Source organism: Paramisgurnus dabryanus, chromosome 1 (assembly GCF_030506205.2).
Source record: "Paramisgurnus dabryanus chromosome 1, PD_genome_1.1, whole genome shotgun sequence".
Lineage (NCBI taxonomy): Eukaryota > Metazoa > Chordata > Actinopteri > Cypriniformes > Cobitidae > Paramisgurnus > Paramisgurnus dabryanus.
The window spans coordinates 15752393-15774237 of record NC_133337.1 but is presented as its reverse complement, the minus strand read 5'-3'; the positions used below and the strand labels follow the sequence as shown (position 1 = coordinate 15774237).

General features: G+C 34.5%; 2 protein-coding genes across 2 annotated transcripts; one reads left to right on the top strand and one right to left on the bottom strand.

The window, feature by feature from the left end:
- The first annotated feature begins 3400 nt into the window (after window positions 1-3400).
- Window positions 3401-8730, top strand: pyroxd1 (pyridine nucleotide-disulphide oxidoreductase domain 1). The gene is made up of 12 exons (XM_065274752.2): window positions 3401-3672; window positions 3752-3832; window positions 3943-4062; window positions 4139-4267; window positions 4384-4457; window positions 4813-4982; window positions 5867-5949; window positions 6091-6193; window positions 6288-6400; window positions 6584-6706; window positions 6803-6940; window positions 8408-8730. The coding sequence occupies exons 1-12, from the start codon at window positions 3604-3606 to the stop codon at window positions 8654-8656; spliced, it is 1452 nt and encodes a 483-aa protein (XP_065130824.1). The 5' UTR covers window positions 3401-3603; the 3' UTR covers window positions 8657-8730.
- A 141-nt stretch (window positions 8731-8871) lies between these two features.
- On the bottom strand, window positions 8872-21130 carry LOC135750459 (uncharacterized). Its single transcript, XM_073814139.1, has 15 exons — window positions 21023-21130; window positions 19483-19592; window positions 19269-19383; window positions 19058-19133; window positions 18389-18467; window positions 18150-18283; window positions 17687-17847; window positions 17354-17608; window positions 12421-12527; window positions 12213-12327; window positions 12041-12116; window positions 11624-11696; window positions 11388-11521; window positions 9652-9809; window positions 8872-9566 (listed from the first exon to the last, which is right to left on the bottom strand). The coding sequence occupies exons 1-15, from the start codon at window positions 21087-21089 to the stop codon at window positions 9313-9315; spliced, it is 1914 nt and encodes a 637-aa protein (XP_073670240.1). The 5' UTR covers window positions 21090-21130; the 3' UTR covers window positions 8872-9312.
- Between the last annotated feature and the right edge of the window lie 715 nt (window positions 21131-21845).

Here is a 21845-nt window from a genome sequence, read left to right as displayed (position 1 = left end):
CATTGTGTCCACATTTTACTGCACTGTAAAAAAATTCAGTAGAAATTACAATGTTATTGCAGCTGGGTTGCCGGTAATTTACCGTAGATTTACATTTATGTTATTTACTGGCAAGAGTTTGTTCAAAGTTAAATAAATTTTAAATATTAACAAGTCTTTATCTTTACAGAATAAAACTATGCAATAACAGCCTTATGCAAAGCATTCTGGGAACCAGAAATCATCATCAACCTTTTTCTGTTTTTTGCTTCAGATTTTGTTTCCCAGAATGTTTTGCTTGATGCTTTTTTTTTAGTTTTACTCTGTAAAGACAAAGACTTGTAAATGTTTAATGTTCATTTAACTTTGAACAAAATATTGACAGTAAAAAACATAAATTTAAATCTACGGTAAATTACCGGCAACCCAGCTGCAATTTCTACGGATTTTTTTTACAGTGTGGTTATATCAGAAAGATTTTTCTTTTGCTTTTTGATACCGAACGCCACTTCTGCTAGCAGACACACAATCTGTAACTTGATGAATAGATTTCATATAGCCAGTGATGGATGAAATGTATGAATGTGGATGGCCAGCAACAATACAGATGAATCAATCAAGCAGAGAAGCACAGGACAATGGCATGTCACATCAGATGTAATGAAAGTTACCACAAGGTCATTTCCTGAACATGTCAAAGCATTTCCATTTATGACATTGGCATCTGTAATGATGATATATTTTATTATTTAAAAGTTTGGCTTTAGATTTCGATAGTACCACCACAACATTGTTTTTTAGAAATGTACTTTTGTAGTATTATATACCTTGTTGCCAATATGGTAATAATTGTACTCAAATCACCATGGTATACAGTAGGCACCCAAAGTGATGTAACCAGCCAAATATTAGGTGTGAGGCACAAAAAACACAAAACACTTGTTTTATTGAACAAAATAATTAGACTAAAAAGGCAAATCACAGCATACAGTATTTGCCTTTTTTGTACATTATAATAAATTAAAAAAAAGTCTTGAGTTATGCGTCATTTTTTTGCCAAGCTTCCGCAAATTCTTCCCAAAGCAGTGCTTCAGTATACTGCAAACACACCAATGCAACATACAAAAAAAATTAATACACCCTTGACAAAATATTTGAACAAAGAGAGCAGATGTCAATAGATCACTTTTGGCCACTATTGTAAATCAAAGTACCATTGCATTAGTATTTAATACCATTACTTTGCCCTGGTACCTCATTACTTTTTGTAATTGTCAAATGAATTTCATGCTTATATAAATAAAAACATTACATTTTTAACAGTAATGAGAATAAAATAAGAAACAAAATTAGGACAAATATAAATTTCAACATCCTGACACATAATTATAATGAGTGTTGTGTCTAATCTAATCTCATCATCTAATTATTATGACGTTATACAAAATATGTTTTTTATTTCAGCGTGACTTTACTTCTATTCTAATCTAAGCGTATCAAACAGCCAGGGTGGCTTTTGTATTAATAAGCAGGAGATAGCAGGATTGGCTTTGGTCACATCTGTCATAATGACGTGGATGTCCACACTCAGTCCAGTAAAGGTTAAAGGCTACAGACACTGTTTAATGCAGTTAATATGGCTGGCATACAAGGCTATCAGATCCATTACTTACACAGACATCGCAAAGAGAGGAAGATGCCTACTACTCTGACTCCCTATTTAATGTGGATAATTAACTTGTACTCTTTAATTAGTGTAATGAAAGGTTTGTTAATAGGTTTTCAATATAAATAATATTTCTGATGGTTCATGCATAACTGATCAGAAGAGAATACAATATAGTCCGAGTTCTGAGAAGTGTTGAGATCTCTTTGATATCCCCTTCACTGTAAAAACACACTTAATCATTTTACATTTTAATTTCAACTTTCTTAAATAGTGAGGAGTTACTATAAATAATCAAGTTGACTGTAAATGCCAGATTTATAACGCTGGAATTGCTAACTTTTAATAAAAGCTGAATTAATAGAGCATCCCACATCCACATGATGTTAAAAATAGGCTTACTTGAAATATTTCTTAAAGCCCAGACCTCCATATTAGCTTCTGTCCAACGAACTTTAGTCATCCTAATGTCCAGGGACAGCTGTTCAATGTGCAGTCAAATAAGGGAGCTGATGTTCCAGATTTGGAGCAATGTTTTAACACGTCCAAGGGGCATATCAACATTATCAACATATCAACATTTAAAGGTCATGTCAATGATGCGATAATTCAGATAACACTTTAAATGGCATACGTTGGGCCTGACAAATTTTCACTTGTTTTGACACATTTGACACTCTCGGTTTATTTTTAGCCTGTGACTCACAAAAGCTAGGCAACCATTAAAACAGAGCAAATTACATTTAAAATTTCATACATTTCAAAAGTGATACATCATTAGTGGAATTTTTCTTTTTGAAGTACACTTAGAGCATTTATTAATCTTTGTTGATCATTCCTTTCCTACTTTATTCTTTTATTGTGTTTATTTAATCGATCATTGTTTAGAACTGTTGAAACAAGTTGCTCTTGTTTATACTTGTAATAATAAAAAAGCATTATACCTGTATAGTGACAGCCAGTAAAGATTTCATCTAAAAAAATAAAAAAAAATACATGAATGGATGTTTGCGATTGTGTTAGGGGCGGGGCAATGGTGGCTCCAGTGCCTAATCCAGCCACTTTTCCACATTTTTAGTACTACATACTTGACTTCATTGTTGAAAATATTGACAAAAATGTTGCTTTACTTTGGAAACATGTATTATTAGGTCAATTTGTAAATCAGAAGGACAAACAAATTCACACATACACGATTAAGTTATCTTAATGGCAAAATTCCATATACATAAATGTAAATTCTCTGGCCAAAAAACATGCTTTACAATATTTAAAGAAGAAATTATACACTATGTTGATCTAATATTACCCTAAAAAAAAAAAAAACAGAAAGCCTGTCAGCTTCTAAAGGCATGTAATTATTTTCATATTTTTATATAATATTTTGTTTCCCCCCTAGCAACAATGTCTTTATTTTCATTTTAAATTATTTAATTTTGTGTTATTTTTGTTCATTTTTCATGCAATTTATATTTGGATACACTGCTGTAATATTTATACTACTGTCAATTGTTCAATAATAATAAATAAGTACTACATAGCGGTGCGTTGCCCGAAATCAACTATGGTCGCAAGTTCAATGGTAACAACGACCATAGTTACAGTAGTTAACGATGCTTTTGGGAAACGCACCCCAGTTCAACAATACATTTAACGGGGTTTAAAATAAATCTCTGACATCTCAGTACTGCCGTCCATAAACCATTTTGATCCTCGGCGCTTTCCGTAGTCATCTGATTAGGTAAACAAGGAAGTCTGTTCAGTCTAAAAATAATCGGAATACGCATAGTCAAGCATTGTTTATAAATGTCTTACTTGATGTATATAATACTGTATATAATACTGTATATATAACAAGGACAGCAGTAATCTATTAAAAAAAGAAAGCGTAGAGAGACGTTGTCATTCACACTGATGTGAAAGTTGCGCACGAAGCTAAAACCATGTGCTAAAGTTCAATGGCTTCAGAAAAAGTCACATTTGTGATCGTAGGAGGAGGAATCGCAGGAGTAACATGTGCAGAACAGGTACACACTCGTTACGAATCTATTAATAAAGTTATAACAGATCTGATAGCTGATCTTCACTGTCTTTCTCATTTTCCAGCTCGCATCGCAGTTCCCATCTGAAGGGATTTATCTTCTGACAGCCTCTCCCTTAGTAAAGACGATTACAAATTTCAAACAGGTTTTAAATTTTTTTTTTTATTACTTTTAAGTGCAAATGTAATGTAGATATTTTATTTACTGTAATCACATGGCAGTTTTTAAAGTTTTTGTATTATTCTCCAAATGTAGGTTTCAAAGACCTTGGAGGAATTCAATGTAGAGGAACAGCCATCCAGTGTTTTAGAGGAAAAATATCCCAATCTTAAAATCGTACAGTCTGCAGTACAACTGCTGCAAGTAAAGGAACATGTATGTTAAAGCACACAACCACATATTATGCTTAAATTACTTATTTGGATTTTAACAACGCTGTCCATTTCTTTAGCAATTGCAAACAGACAATGGACAGACTTTCCACTATAAGAAGTTGTGTCTCTGCAGCGGGGCCAGACCCAAGCTTCTAACCCAGGACAACCCACACGTTCTGGGCATACGAGATACAGACAGTGCTCAGGTACACTGGAACTCTTTCATAGTCAATTTGAAGATGATCGGTGTACAATTATTGGTGCACCTCTAACAGTCAGATTGAGAATTCAGACAAATATTCTGCACACAATGTTTTCACAGGAATTTCAAAAGCGTTTATCAAAGGCTAAGAGGATAGTGGTTGTTGGAAATGGAGGGATCGCCTTAGAATTGGTGTGAGTAACTTAAACAAACCCTCTAAAAGATATTAAGGTACACCTAAGTTTGATCTGTGTCCTGTTTTTCTCCTTCTGTTTCTCAGCTTGCCATTGTTACTTTGTTCTAAATAAATACCCCCAAAGTCCATAAATTACAAAGTTTTATTGGATGCATGGTCTATGATATCAACAACAGATGATATAGTTCTTAATCCCATTTTAAAAGTTGCTAAGTTTGCTGTTCTCACTCTGCATGCTTATATGGGAACATGCATTGTATTATTTGCATTAATATTAATATTTGGGTCATAACCCACTGATTAAAATACATTGTTCTTTTATATACTGTATGCTACTGTATATATTTTTGCAGATATGAAGTAGAGGGTTGCGAGGTGATTTGGGCGATAAAAGATAAAGCCATAGGAAACACATTCTTTGATGCAGGAGCTGCTCAGTTTCTCATTCCATCACTGGAAGCTGAAAAGAAAGACAGATCATTGGCCTGCAAGAGAGCACGTTACACTACGGAAAAGACTGGAGGTATGAGTTCACCAAAAACTGGTTTGTTTCAGTAACACTTTATTTCAATAGTCCAGTGGTTCAGCTTTTCCCTTTCCCTGCCAAAACTTTCACTGGCCCCAATAAAAAAAATGTCAGTGTCACATATTTAAAAAAAATAATTAAAAAGTCAAATATAATTGTATACATATAAAACAGACATATTCCAACGAAAAAAGCTCCCAACTTTTCTTCTTTAGCCTACCTGTAAACTGACAGCAAATTGTGCAAAATATTGCATTGTTTCTTTTGTCGTGTTTTACCCAAGTAAATGTCTGCTTCCAAGATGTCAAATAATATAATTGATGCAAATATATTTTAGTGACTGAGGGTGAAGCACTGGCATGATCGGGAAAGTGACAATACTTTTTACTGGCCCGAACGTCTCTCACGCTTGCCCTGGAGCACTGGGCAGTCCTTTATGTTGAGCCTCGCAATAGGATCAGAAGTGGACAAAAGAGACCCATTCGTGTTAGCACCTGGTATTTTACTCCGTCTCTTTTGTCCACTTTTGACCGCTTCTGTCCTTATTTTCTGAGAGGGTGGTCTGTGGATGAGTCCCCCTGCTGTCGGTTAAACACGAACGGGAGAAATAATGGGTTCAAATGTGCAATAATATTAAATCAGAGTTCGCTGCTTGTGTAGTTAGTAAACATTGTGCACAGTGTTTTGTATATGTAAGAGCTTTCTCTGATATTTCAGAGTATTTGATGAAATAAGCACGCTGAAAATGTTTCACAACCACTGGTCTAGGGCACACAAAAAATAGGCACTCTGAAACATTGTGCACTTCTGCCATCTTGTGGCAGTTTTTGGACAGAATTTTTTTTGTCCAGATATTTGACTTGAAGTGTGTTTCATTGCAGGCCAGAGTGGGGTTTTAGGAGAGCTTAGCAGTGCCCTGGGTCCGGACTGGCATGAAGGGATTGAACTGAGAGGAGCAGAGAAGGTTTGGATTCATGTTCTGTTTCACTATACCAGCATTTTGTTGCACAAATCCATGCAATTGATTGGTCAATTATGGCATTCCCTTGCTTTTGCTGATTAGCTCTTTTCACCCTAATCTCATTGTTTAATCTCAAATTCACAGAGTTCCAGTGGGGTTCATATTGAATATGAGTGTGAAGTTGAGAAGATTTACACACAGCAAGAATTTCTTCTGTCTGATCTCAACACAGAGAAATCTGAATTAGGTTAATATAAAACCAAAGTTAACCAACGTTTTACTATTAAATCTCCAAACAATAACCAAAAACAATACCTACAAATATCTGTTTCTTTCTGTAGGCATGTGGCCAGTTTATGTTCAGCTAACCAATGGGAAGACTTACGGCTGTGATTTCATTGTTAGCGCAACAGGCGTGGTGCCAAACACTGATCCATTTCTTCATGGCAACAATGTAAAAATTCATTTTCATTACAAATCTGGCTTATTTAATTCTCAATTCTCTGTCTTTCATCTTCATGGTCAACTAAAAGTGATCATCTATGACATACATTACTATGCTCGCTGCTATACTGTGTGTGGCACAGTATATTTTTAAAGTTTTTTTATATTAAATAGTTTTATTTGTCCCCTATAGTTTGAGCTGGCAGCAGATCATGGACTCATAGTAGACGATCACATGCAGACATCAGAGCAGGATGTGTACGCAGCAGGAGATGTGTGTACCGTAGGCTGGAAGCCCAGTGCACTTTGGCAACAGGTACATTTGCAGCTTTGAACTTGTGTAACATGTAGTCATGTAAGTCTATTTTAAATAAAGAAATACGATCAAAATCTTTTTGTTTGTGTTGGTAAGATGCGCTTGTGGACTCAGGCGCGTCAGATGGGCTGGTACGCAGCACGTTGTATGGCAGCAGCAGTGCTAGAGGAGTCTATAGAGCTGGACTTTTGCTTTGAGCTCTTCTCACACATCACCAAGTTCTTTAACTACAAGGTAATTGCCTCTGTTTAAGTCACAATTTCAAAACTCTAGCTCTCCTTGTTAGTCTATTCCTTTTATTCTCTTTATTTTGTGTGTGTAGACATTTTGCAGATGTTGTTGGATTATAAGAGTATCTGTTAAGAAAAATACAGAGGAATACAAATTTTATGAATTTTTAAGTGTAAATGCGTTCAATAGAAATTTAATTTCTGAGAAATTTAAAGAAATTTCAAAAGTCACATAAAATGTGTATTCATCTGTGAAGATTAACCTGTTGGACAAAACATATAAGTGTCATAAACTTTTGTTAAACATTATTTTTGTGATAATCCAAAAGTCTATGGGGAAATGAAAGGGCTATTTTGCGAGGGAACCAGTATCCTGCTAACTTCTGGGTTAGCCTACAAAAATACATCATCCCTGCGGCACTTTATTGAAATGATAATATTTGAATTTATTGCATTTTTAGGAAATTGATTCAAACCCAGCACAAAACATAAATACTACATCTTTCAATTTTAATAAGAATGCCTATTTAATTGCTGTAATGTACAAGAGTTTTTCTTATTTTTACCTTTGTTTAGTTATATACTGTTCAATTACATTCCCCATTCAACAACCTAAAATACCCACAATAATTAACTTTATAAAAATATCTTATAAACATTTATTTTAAGCTAAAGTTCAATCCATTTCCATATTAAACCCACAAAGGTGTACTAATAAAATAAATGTACTAAATAAACATCCATATTAGAAGATGCCAGTCTGTTTTTTAAGAAGGTTTTTCTTTATATTTTGTGAATCTGTAGGTGAGGTGGAAATACTTAAACTTTTTAATTATTGAATTATTCTCTATTAAATAAACTTCAAAAGGACACATGATTTGTTTGAAGTTGACAGAGTCAGCAAAGTCAGTTTTGAGAAAAATCATGTAAAAGATTTTTAAAGGTTAAAAAACAATATCACCACATCTATACCTTAAAATCACTGGTAAAACTAATAGATTTGACACACACACAGTCAAAAACAATACAGGAAAACTATATGTTCAACATCAAGCAAGTCCTGCACTTTATTTTCGAATTCCTGGGAGTTTTAAAACTGAAACCAAAATGTCAGATGCACATGTGGATGGACACGCATCTATGTATTAGATTAAGCATTTGGGCTGATACATATCTCAAAAAACTTACAAATTAAGATAATAATAGACGTTTAATGAATATTTAGAGAATTGGGATCACTAGATGAAAGCTTAATGTACTTATTTTTATGAAAACCTCAATTTCAACCAAAATCGACATTTGTACTTTCTTTTGCATGTAGCTCAAAGTGAAAGGTGCGCATTCTGACTCTTTTTGTCAGCACAGATCACATTCATTTAGCAGACACTATTGCAAATGGTAGAACATTTAACTTACATTAGGATTTAACATTTTTCTAAATCATGTTCATTCTACACTTTTTGTTTTACAGGTGGTTTTGCTGGGAAAGTTTAATGCACAGGGATTGGGTCAGGACCATGAGCTTCTTCTTCGCTGTACTAAAGGTCAGGAGTATGTGAAGGTGGTTCTGTCTGGAGGCCGAATGGTTGGGGCCGTCCTTATTGGAGAGACTGATCTAGAAGAAACCTTTGAGAACCTCATTCTCAACCAAATGGACTTGTCCCGATATGGCGAACATCTGCTTGACCCTAATATTGACATTGAAGACTACTTTGACTGAATATTTGTTGCCTGTTAATCACAGAGAGATGATTAAGTTGTACATTAAAATAATAAATGTCTTATTTAAACACTCACCCCATATTTAATTATTCAGCCACAGACTGCAGCTTTAAGAAAGATTAACCAACAGATAAAGCACATTAACAGGCAAAGTAAAAAACAAACAAAAAATATATTTATTTTTTAACTTTTTTTGTTTGTTTTTGTACTGTTAATTTTTTTATTCTTACTTTAGATGTGTTCTGTTCTCACATCCTGAGCCAACTCATAATTTTGTCATCTAAAGTTCATTACCAACAAAACATCTTGCAGTTTTTGGGTTGGATTACTATGGAGCCCCTAAGGGGACATGGAGCAAAAATTAAATAAAGTTTAGTTTCACGTGCACACACGATAGTTTCAAGTGCGCACGCAAACCTAAACTTAATTTTAAATTCTGCACATGAAAGTTTTACGTGAGCACATGAAACTAAACTTAACCTATGGAATAAATAGGGCGCCAAACTTTAAATGGTATTCTTCAAAGACAACTTGGTGTCAAATTACACTGGATACTTTTGTATTTATGTTATGTTATATTATACGGTATGTTTTAAAAACATTTTAGCTTGTCCAAAACTCACTGTTGCTATGTTACTTTCACCAATATCATTATCAGCGATACTCAAGCACATACTCAGGATAGATCTGATTGGAATCAAAGATCACAAAAATCCTTGGATAACGAGTATCGTCTACACAACTATCATATGTGTATTCATTTTCATCATCATCAGGTGTACAATAATCACGGCTTCCTGTTTTGTACTTCCCAACAATAACTCGAGCAAGCAGCATTATTTTAGTGCCCTGAGTGTTGATTTCACTATAATTGTCAGCATAGGATGCATGTTTTGCAAAGTATGTCCCTGAAAAGAAAGAAACATATATGTATTGGATATATTCTGTTTAAAATAGCAATTAATAATATATCACAATTATATCACAACAAACCATTGCCATATGTGTGTCTCCTTCTTTTACTTTGTGGTAGTCTGCAGTTAAAATTAAATGTGCAAATGGAGTGAAGGTTGTTAACGCTCGTGCCATGAAACAACTTTTGCTCTTCAATTTCTGACTGTCCTTTAATCTTCATCAACTGGATTTTTTTCCTATGAATTTGCAAAGCAGTCATACATGTATATGGATTATTGATGCAAGAGAATATAGAATTGTATAATATTTACAAATGTGTACATAAAACAATTTGTGTCATGAAAAATCTTTGTTAAAGGGCACCTATTTCATTGCTAAAAAAGTTATTTTGTGTATTTGGTATAATACAATGTGTTCGCATGGTTTATGGTTCAACACATTATTTGTCCACATACCATAAATTTTTGTAGCTCCAGATTTCACTCTCTTCCTAAAACGCACAGATTTTGTACAAAACTCATTAGGGGTGTAACGATTAACCGTGCAAATCCGCGTTTTCTCAATGAATGAATTTGAATGAATTACGGTGAAATACCGGCACATCCGAACGCCAGGGGGCGCTCTCATGCAAAAAAACTCCCTTTGTGCCACACAAGAAGTATCATTGCAAACACTATTCCAGGAAATGTCTACACAGGAATATTTATACACTGTTCTTCAGATTGTTTCAGGTATTTTCATGATAATAAAGAATATTTTGAATGATTTTGCTTAACGAGTGTGGCTTTTTAAATGCACGTAATAAACGACTCCGACTCATAATGATTTTAGATTGATAAGGACTTCCTACTGACCTAATGCCGTAGTACACACACAAGCTGTGCATAAAACAAAGAATCGCGATTCAGAATTGATATTAGACAGGCATTTTTAATGGGGACCGCGATTGAGTCGTGATTGAATCATTACATCCCTAAAACTCATTGATTTGAAAAGCTTTGTGTCCCTGATTGGCCAGTTAATTGTGATGCGGAAATGTGATGCTCCTGAACATATTTGAAAGATTCACTCACAAGGTAATGCTAACAGGAGTTAACTTACAGGCTGTGAGTCTGAAGCGGGATGAATTATGGTAATGTCGGTCTTTTTTTCGTCAACAGGCCTATGAAGTAAACTGTTGCCTACAATCCGTGTGTTTGTTGTCGTCCAAGAAAACAGATTTTTGTTGGAGAAGATAACTTAAGCGTCATTGTTTACTTTGGGGTTTGTACCTTTTGCATATCCTTAACATGTAATACACACTTACATTACACACCAAAGGAAATGAAAATTTTTTACAATAGGTGCCCTTTAACCAGATTTAGCTTATTTTTTTAGCAACTGATAAATGAATCTCATTAATTCAGGTTTGAGGAAAATATATATACATTAGCTGAGAAAAGTATTGAAAATTGAATACAAGTGTAAATTTAAAAAGTCCAAAGCATGTCATATGTACACACAAAACAAATAAAAATAAGAATACATATAAAATGAAGCCTATTTGTAGAATCACAGATTTGCATGCATGATTTACTGTAAATAAACACAGATATACACACACAAAATATGCATTACAGTTTTCTGCTGTAATGCAGTGAAAGAATGACTTTTGGGAATAGCAAAAACACAAAAAGTCAAATGTTGAGATTGATAATGATTTGGAAGTCATGAAAATAGGGTGACAATGAGAAAATTATAATGGTCCGCTAAATATACATGTGATGTGCATGTCAATAAGATTTACTTTAATATTCAGTAGCAATTCTCATTACCTGCAATACAATTCCCAAAGGTCCACATTCTGTATTCTGCAGATGGAAACAATGGTTTGCTGCAGTAGGCCAACATCCTTGACAAAACTCTCAATCTTCTGATATTCACTGCTTTCTCTTTTCACAGTAAATGCCTGATTATGAGAGGTTAGATTTGTTAGAAGACTTAAACTATTAGATCCACTAATATAGTATTGACAAATGTAACATTGTTTAACCTAAGTACTTATTGCCACCTGATAAGGTTCCTTGGGGTCAGCATATTCCCAGTGAGCGGGTGGAGATGTTGAAACAGCATCACATTTGCATCTGCATTGTGAGACAGGTTGGTTTCGATTTCATTTATTTGAAAATTACTATCCATGGACACACTATATACACACACATGAATCACCCCAAAAATAAATAAAAATATTAAAATCATCTGCAAACAAATGCAACTGTTACCCTTTTCTTGATTTTGCACAATATATTGCTTTGTTTTATCATTAACAACCTAATTTTTTTATTAAAACAATCTGCTTGAAAAGTGTCCTTGTGCCATGTGGGGTTTTTTTATAAATGCTTGTTTTCTCTTGTTTTGTTTTTCTAATTTGATATGTAACTCCATGATGCATTTATTAAGGACTCCAAATATTTTTTAGCCTACTCACCTGACGCTATTCTTAATCATAAAAGAGCGTTCAATCTGCCTTGTTTGCCCAGTTCTTAAGTTGACCTGGATTTTCTCTAGAATGCATATGATTAAACATTTAACAGATTCATGACCATCATATATGTATGAACTATGTTTGGTTCATTTACACAGTCTAATACTTTGCTTACTTGCAAAATCGATCATAACTGGCCCTCCTGCAGTGGTCATGTTTACAACCCCATAAGGGTTTTTAATGTAATATCTCTCTAGATCACCACTGGACATAAAAATGACTGGCTCATCCTAAAAACATAAATGAGTAAAAAAAAGAGTGAAGAAGAGGCAAGGAACTAAAGTTTAATTATAGCAATGAAATATATGAAAATAATACATCACCTCAACCATGTGCCAGGCACCATGCTCCTTGTAAAACCAGTACCACTGTATATCAGATGGGTCCTTATTCTCCATCTTATCCTCCAGTTTTAAATCAGCCAAGGCAGCTAACATCATGACAAATCATCCCAAATAATAAATCAAACAAATAATTGACAACCTTTTAAATGTAATAATCAACTTGAATCAACTATGGCATTAATAAGTAAAAATTAGAAGTTAAAAATCAACTACAATTCAGTTAAATTAAATCAGAAATAAAAACATCGCCTTTTTTGACAGATTCAAATAGTGTAATTCAGAAACCCAGCACAGCCTCATAAGTAGTTCCCTTGTAACTTTCCTGATGTTTCACTCATGGAAATGTCACTTGACATGGTTATGCAGTTTCGTGAAGCCTGGTATTAACGCAGAAAAAGAAACTTAAATGCTATTTAACCTAAACAAACAAAACCAGTCATTCACTCAACACAAACATAAAATGACTTAGAGCAGCATTAAAGGAAGTGTTTATGTGTGCGTCATATCTGAGATATGCTTGAGGGGGGGGGGGGGTGTTGTCACCACAATACATGGAAGTTTAGTGGCATGAAACATGGTTGTTATATTTTCTCTCCCCTCTCTTTCTTTCAAATTTGACTTTTTAGATGTCATCACCCCATGAAGGTTAATTACTATGAAGGTAAATTAATGTCAAAAAGATTTGCATACACATAAAAATTGCGAGAGTGTAAGTGACATTGCAAGCCTAAAATAAATTTGCATGTGCAAAAACAGGTTTGTAAAGGTGTAAATCATGCGTAAGAAAATAAGTTTTGTAACATTGTACTGTAAATCGTAAGTGTAATTCATGTCTTGTAAAACTAAAACTTCAAATTTACACTAAATAAGTATAACCTGTATTCTCTCACTCATTCAGTTTGCAACATAGACTGTAAAAAAAGATGGACGACGCCTGTTCGCTCCCTTCCATTGGTGAAAAGTGAAGCCGCCAGTGTCCCGATATGGCGCTGACATCTTGGGTCTTGAGTCTGCGCAGTAGTGATTTCGGGACCAGTCATGCGCAGTAGTGAGCAGGAATTGAAGCCGCGAAATCAAAACCCCGCCCTCGCTCTCGCAGAATGCGCATATCACACGATATCACAGCTGTCAATCATGACGTGACACCACCGTTTTTATATCATTAAATAACTAACTAAACACAAACTTATTTTAAAAACAAACATTTGAATTTACATCAGCGTGATAAAAACTACAGTAAATGACAGAAACCAGGTTCGGAAAAAAGATAATTGAAGTGTAATTAATTTTTTTAGTTGGTCTCAAGTCCCATTGAATAACATGGGGAGGCGGGGTTTATGACCTATACTGGGTTTTCAGGGCTTGTGCGGCACGCTTGGTTTGCAAGCGTGAGTGGGAAGGCGGTGCTACCGTTCTTGTGACCAATCAAATGGGGCTACTGATTTATCTCTTCTGATTGGTTCAATAACGTGACAGCCGTCACTCCAGGCAGATGTCAGTAGTTGTTTCACAGTATCGTCCATGAGGCTTCAGACATTAGGCGAGAGCGTTTTAAAGCAGACTTCTCCATACAGTATGATTTCACAAGGTACTTTGACGTCTTTACCACTGGTGTGGCCCTTAGGCCATTTAACAATTCTGTACATCATGTAAATCTGCTGACATCATTGCACTGATGCTTTATTTTTGTTATTAAAACGATTAGTACAAAATCCAAAAAAATAACACTGTAATTATTCTGTTTCTCAAGGAATTGTTGATGACTGTTGGATAGGCTTAATTTGCGACTGTCCCACCTGCTTAATCGACCACCTATTGATTTAGATTTTTTTGGAGTTTCCCAGGAGTTTGTTTTTTAAGTGCACTCTCAAGCCAGGAATCTTTTCCACATGCAGTAATAGAGAGGTTTTTCAGATTATTGGTGAGATCAACCAAAACCAACGTCAGCCGGAAATGTGACGCTTCTTACCATGTTTGAAAGATTCGCACAATGCAATGCTAACAGGAGTTAACTTACAGGCTGGAAAACGGAAGCGGGAATAATTATGATAATGACGGTCCATCACCAATCCTAGGAAGTAAACTGTTGCCTACAATCTGTGTGTTTGTTGTAGTCCAAGAAAAGAGATTACATTGGAGACAATAACTCGCCTGATCGTTTACTTTGGGGTTTGTACCCTTTGCATATTGTTAACATGTACTAATACACACTTACACACCAAAGGAAATGTAAAATCGTGAATTAGACCATCGGTGCTCTTTAAACCCGTAATTTCTCCTGCTCGCAGTTAAACAAAACCAGGGTGCTCGGCCACAGACCACCCCCTCGCAGTAATCAGGACAGAAGCAGTCAAAAGTGGTCTCTCTCATCCACTTTTGATCCGATTAACCAAAACGCATCTTAATATATAAAGAGCCTCTTACTGACTAAAGTGACTTTGTCAACTTGTTCAACTAACCGTACCCTAAACAGTCTACTAATATTCTAACGAGAGTTGGTTAGTTAGTAGAATTAATAGACAAGTAGTTGCAAAGTTACTAATAGCATTGAAGAGACTCTGTGGGACACAAAAATAGGCACACTGAAACATTGTGCACTTCTGCCATCTTGTGGCAGTTTTTGAACAGAAAAACGAATTTCTGTTCACAGTCTGTCCAGATGTTTAACTTGAATTGTGCTTCACTGCAGGCCAGAGTGGGGATTTAGGAGAGCTTGGCAGTGCCCTGGGTCCGGACTGGCATGAAGAGATTGAATTGAGAGGAGCAGAAAAGGTTTGGATTCATGTTCTGTTTCACTATACACCAATCTATGCAACTGATTGGTCAATTATAGCATTTCCTTGCTTTTGCTGATTGGCTCTTTTCCCCCTAATCCCATTGAAAAATCCAATTTCACAGAGTTCCAGTGGGATTCATATTGAATACGAGTGTGAAGTTGAGAAGATTTACACGCAGCAAGAATTTCTTCTGTCTGATCTCAACACAGAGAAATCTGAATTAGTGAAATTGGAACGATAATAGATGAATTTATTGAAATTGATTCAAACCCTGCACAAAACATAAATACTAACATCTTCCATTTTTTATTAGAATGCCTATTTATCTGCTGTAATGTCCAATAATTATCTTATTTTTCCATTTCTTTTAGTTATATACTGTTCAAATACATCCTTTAAAACACTCAACAACCTAAAATCCTCACAATTTTTAACTTAATAAAAATATCTTTATATAAATTTATATTAAACTAAAGTTCAATCCATTTCACATTAAACCCACAAAGGTGTACCAATAAAATAAATGTACTATATAAACATCCATATTAAAAGATTCCAGTCTGTTTTTAAGAAGGTTTTTCTTTATATTTTGTAAATCTGTAGGTAAGGTGGAAATACTTAAACTTTTTAATTATTAAATTATTCTCTATTAAATAAACTTTAAAATGACGTATGATTTGTTTGAAGTTGACAGAGTCAGTAAAGTCAGTTTTGAGAAAAATCAAGTAAAAGATTTATGTAGGTTCAAAATATATAAACAATATCACCACATCTATACCTTAAAATCACTGGTAAAACGAATAGATTTGACACGCACAAAGTGAAAAACAATACAGGGAACCTATATGTTCAACGATTTTTTTTCTTTTTTCTTTTATTGTTGGATTGACATTGAGACAGACCGCTTTAATATCTATCTTAATAGGCTAATGTAGCACATCAGATATTTTTTTAACAGTTAACCAAACATTAATTTAAGACATAACATCTCTTTGTGAATTCTTGTGAAAACAGATATTTTTCAAACTGTAATTCTGTGTATGTGTGTGTATATCTGGCTCGTGGATGCTTCAGGTCTGTCAGTCAGTGCGAGGAAGATTGTTTTCGAGTCTTGTTGCTCTTAATAACTATTTTAACATCAAGCAAGTCCTGCACTTTATTTACTAATTCCTGTGAGTTTTAAACCGAAACCAAAATGTCAGATGCACATGTGGATGGACACGCATCTATGTATTAGATTAAGCATTTGGGATGGTACACCTCTCAAATGTACATATTAACATCATATAAGATGTTTATTGACTACTGTATTTAGAGAATTGTGATCGCTAGATGAGGCTTTAATGTATTTTTTTTTTTGTGAAAACCTCAATTTCGACCAAAATCGACAAAATCGCCTGTGCGCATTCCGACTCATTTTGCCAGCACAGGTCAAATTTATTAATTTAGCAGACATTTCTGCAAATAATAGAACATTTAACTTACATTGGGATATAACTTTTTACTAAATCATGTTCATTCTATACTTTTAGTTTTAGGTGGTTTTAAAGTTTAATGCACAGGGATTGGGTCAGGACCATGAGCTTCTTATTCGCTGTAGTAAAGGTCAGGAGTATGTGAAGGTGGTTCTGTCTGGAGGCCGAATTGTTGAGGTCGTCCTTATTGGAGAGACTGATCTAGAAGAAATGTTTGAGAACCTCATTCTCAACCAAATGGACTTGTCCCGATATGGCGAACATCTGCTTGACCCTAATTTTGTCATCCATATTCTCATTACCAACAAAACATCTTGCAGTTCTTAGGTTTGATTTCTATCACCATAAATCCTCAATTATCGATTGATTATCGTTTAAATGGACAAGTCATGTAAATTAACTTAAATCTTCTAGATTTCTTGTAAATAAAGGCTGTCTATTTGAGTTCAGACATTATAGTATCTGTGCTTTATATTAATGTCTGTAACAATCAATATTTTTAAAACTGTGGAATACATAAGGCACAAACTTTAGTTTCCAATTACACTGGATACTTTTGTATTCATGTTATGTTATGTTATATTATACGACATGTTATATAAACATTTTAGCTTGTCTGAAATTCACTGTTGATATTTTACTTTCACCAATATTAGTAGCAGCGATACTCAAGCACATACTCGGGATAGATCTGATTGGAATCAAAGATGACAAAAACTGTTGGATAATGGATATTGTCTACACAACTATCATACGTGTATTTATCTTCTTCATCATCAGGTGTACAATAATCCACGCTTCCTTTTTTGTACTTCCCAACAATAACTCGAGCAAGCAGCATTATTTTAGTGTCCCTGTCAGTGATTTTTTCACTATAAGTGTTAGCATAGGATGCGTATTTTGCAAAGTAGGTTCCTGAAAAGAAAGAAACATGGGTAATTGATATATTCCATTTAAAATAGCAATTAATAATATATGATAATCACAACACACCTTTGCCATATGCATGTCCTATTCTTCTTTTACTTTGTGGTAGTCTGCAGTTAAAATTAAATGTGCAAATGGAGTCCAGGTTGTTAAAGCTCGTGCCATGAAACAACTTTTGCTCTTCAATTTCTGACTGTCCTTTAATCCTCTTCAACTGGATTTTTTTCCTATGAATTTATATGTCCACACAAAACAAATAAAATAAATAGAAATTGATTAAATATTTTAAATAAATACTATTTGTAGAGATTTTGCATGCATAATTTACTTTAAATAAAAAGTACTTCAATTAAATCATATAAAAAAATGCATTATGCTTTAATGCAGTATGAAATAATGACTATTGGCAATAACAGGAACCAGAAAATGTCAAATGTCCGAATTTTTAACGCTGGCTTGAAAATAACCTACATTTTTTGAGTTTGTGTGGGTACTATTTACTTTAATATTAAGTAGCAATTCTCATTACCTACAAAACAATTCCCAAAGGTCAGTATTCTGTATTCTGTTGATGGAAACAATGGGTTGCTGCAGTAGGCCAACATCCTTGACAAAACTCTCAATCTCCTGATATTCGCTGCTACCTCTTGTCACAGTAAATGCCTGATTATGAAAGGTGAGATTTTTTAGAAGACTGAAACCATTCTATTCAACACTAATATAGCATTGACAAATGTAATATTGTTTAACATAAGTATGTATTGCTACCTGATAAGGTTTCTCGGGGTCAGCATTTTCCCAGTGAGCGGGTGGAGATGTTGAAACAGCATCATATTTGCATCTGTAACTGTATGTGAGACAGGTTGATTTCACTTTCATTTCATTGAAAATGACTGTCCATTGACACAATTTACTCACACAGGAATAACCCAAAAATAAATAAAAATATTCAAATCATCTGCAAACATACTGTGGCAGTTTTCTTTGTTTTGAGCAATATATTGTTTTATCATTCACAACCTAATTTTTTTTAAAACAATCTGCTTGAAAGTGTCCTTATGTTTCTTGAAATTTGTAATGTAATGCCGTGATGGATTCATTAAAAGAGTAGTTCACCCAAAAATGGTACTTGATTAACTTTTAGTGCTATGAAAAGTCAATGGGCACCAATTTTGGGGTGAACTACTTCTTTAAGGGGTCCAAATACAGTGGTAAGAAAAAGTATGTGAACCTTTTGGAATTTCATAATTTTCTGAATATATTTGTCATAAAATGTGATCAGATCTTCCTTAAGTCTACTGACAAACATAATGTGCCTTAAAATAATTACACAAAAAATTCTGATCTTTCATGTCTTTATTAAGAACAACCAAAAAACCTCATGCTTGTGAAAATGTATAATGACCTAAAAAAGTTTAAAGTTTAAAAATATCTCACCTGAAGCTATTCTTAGTCAGACAAGAGCGTTTAATCTGCCTTGTTTGCCCAGTTGTTAAGTTGACCTGAATTTTTTCTAGAATGAAAAACATTTTCAATGCATATGATAACATCTAAAAAGAAAAACATTTTGACTCTTAACCAATTTCATATATGTACAATAAATACTAAGAACTACATTTGGTTAATTTACACAGCATTATTTGCTTACTTGCAAAATTGATCTGAAATGGCCCTCCTGCAGTGGTTATGTTTACAACCCCATATTGGTTTCTGGCGTAATATCTCTCTAATTCAGCACTGGACATAAAAATAACTGCCTCATCCTAAAATCATAAATGAATAAATAAAGAGAAGTAAATGAGAGGAAAGCAATGAAAGAATAAAAAACATTAATTAGAGTAATGAAATAAATGATACATCACATCAACTCTGTGCCAGACACCGGACTCTGTCTTGTAAAACCAGTACCATGGTGTATCAGATGTGTCCATATACTCCACCTCATCCTCCACTTTCAAACCAGCCAAGGCAGCTAACATAATGACATCATCATATATTATGCCAAATAAAAAAAATACATTTTAGGTGTAATCAACTTGAAATGTATGGCATAATTAAAAGCAAAGACTGATAGTTCCCTGTTAACCTTCCAGATATTTCACTAATAGAAACGTCACTTGACATAGTTACGCAGTTTCGTGGATGCTGGTATTAACGAGAAAAATAAACTTAAATGCTATTTAGTATTCACCCTAAACAGGCAAAACCAGTCATTCAGGCACAACAAACATACTGTATGGCTGGGAACAGTGTTCATGCGTGCGTCATATCTTATATATGCTTTACGGGTGTGGTGTCACCACGATGCATGGAAGCTTAGTGGCATGGAGCTTTGTGAAAACATAGATGTTTTATTGCTTGCTGCTATTAAGTAAGTTACTTTTAAAGGCATCACACCTGCTGTAATAAGTTGTTGTTGAGCTGTTGCTGAGTGTACATGCACTGAAATGGCAGAAGCCTGCATTTTGGTGGCCCATGGGCAATTCACCTATCTAGGAGGTACAGAAGGATCCATAAACTATTCCCTGTGAGCACAGTTTCTGTAAAAGCTGCATTACATGCAGTTGGGATCAAGATTAGACTTTAGTCAACAGCTGCCCCCTCTGCAGATGGACCTTCACTCCATTCTACTGTAGTTGAAATGGTGGACTGAAGAAGGTTAAACTGTTTTTTTCTGGTCATTGTTACCTTGGACCTGGAGATGTGTACAGAAGTGGGATATCTGCCTTACAAACTAGGCAGATAAAAATTGCACTTTAGGCAAGCAGCAATGTGATCCTTTAAAATAATTTGTATTTAATAATTTTTTTCACCAAATGAGCATTGTGTACGTAACTACTGTAACAAGTAATTTTACTAAGGGCACCCATCTCGCATAAAATTAAACTGCTATGTTTAACATATTCTGCCTGCCTTACTGCCTTATAAATTATATACATTTGTTACGATTATTAATACTGAGACACTCATTTGGGCAAAGAGTACTACTGACTTGTTTAAGACTTAAAGCTTAAAGTTGATGACTTGCAGCTCGACTTGGACTTTCCAGTCTTGACTCGGAACTTGTCCGTTTTGACTTAGGACTTGACTTGATATATATGAAACTGTAAAAATCATGGGCAGGTAGAATGCTAAGTAGATTAATCCAGTTTGAGAATTTATAATCATTCATTGTCATGTTTTTGATGTTTTTATTGTGTTATTTTATGGCGTTATATGCGTGTTTGATACAGTGGCTGTAATTCTGACCTGAAGAAAATTTTTCCTCTTGGACAATAATGTATTCTTACTTTAACCTTCAAATATCTTTATGATCAAGATAATGTTTCTAAAAATTTAAAGAATTTATTTTGAACATAATACATTTAGAGTTATGATCTAAAATGCTCACTGTTGCCTTACAGCAAGAAGATCCCTGGTTCGAGCCCCGGCAAGTCAGGTGGCCTTTCTGTGTAGAGTGAGTCTGCATGTTCTTCCTGTGTTAGCGTGGGTTTACTCCGGGTACTCCGGTTTCCTCCCACAGACCAAAAACATGCAAGTTTGGCAAATTGGAGATGCCAAATTGTCCCTCCGCCAACCTGTGTGAATAAACTTGTGTATGGATTAATCGGTTCTCACCACGAATACTGTATAGCCCAGATGTTGGAATGGCGTAAGAAAGAAAGAACAATTTTTTTCATTGATCTTAATCTTTTGAAATGGTCTTACACAATTAGCTATATTTTCACATTCACATTTATCATGATGATAAAAAATAAAATGTATTATGAAAACATTCAAAAGTTACATGCATTTCTTTACATTTCATTCCATTCTACTTCCTAAAATTCAAATTACAATTCTACATTCTGTATCTGAAGCAAAAAAAAAAACACTCTTTGTTCCATATTTTTTGTTTTAGGTGTTTATTTTTGGGAATGTTTAATGCACAGGGATTGGGTCAGGATTAACTTCTTGTGTGCTCTAGGAAAGGTCAGGAGTATGTGGGTCCATCTGGTTGGGGCTTTCCTTATTGAAGAGACTGATCTTTAAAAACCTTTGGAAACCTCATTCAAACCAAATGTGCTGCTTAACCCTAATATTGATATTCAACATTGTTTTTAATATTTGTGGATAGCCAATCATAGAGAGATGATTAAGTTACACCTTACAATTTTCATAGTGGGCCTTTATTTTTAAATATTCCCCCGTATTTCTCACCACAAACCTAGGCCATTGATTGACA

Excerpts from the sequence above, each read along its gene's own strand:
- LOC135750459 (XM_073814139.1), bottom strand. The coding sequence starts at position 21,089 with ATGCAGACTCACTCTACACAGAAAGGCCACCTGACTTGCCGGGGCTCG. Across the intron at positions 18,284-18,388 it reads ACCCCGAGAAACCTTATCAG|GCATTTACTGTGACAAGAGG; the intron begins GTAGCAATACAT and ends TTTCATAATCAG. Across the intron at positions 9,567-9,651 it reads GAGACACACATATGGCAATG|GGACATACTTTGCAAAACAT; the intron begins GTTTGTTGTGAT and ends CTTTCTTTTCAG.
- pyroxd1 (XM_065274752.2), top strand. The coding sequence starts at position 3,604 with ATGGCTTCAGAAAAAGTCACATTTGTGATCGTAGGAGGAGGAATCGCA. Across the intron at positions 6,194-6,287 it reads CACAGAGAAATCTGAATTAG|GCATGTGGCCAGTTTATGTT; the intron begins GTTAATATAAAA and ends TTCTTTCTGTAG. Across the intron at positions 6,707-6,802 it reads CCAGTGCACTTTGGCAACAG|ATGCGCTTGTGGACTCAGGC; the intron begins GTACATTTGCAG and ends TGTGTTGGTAAG.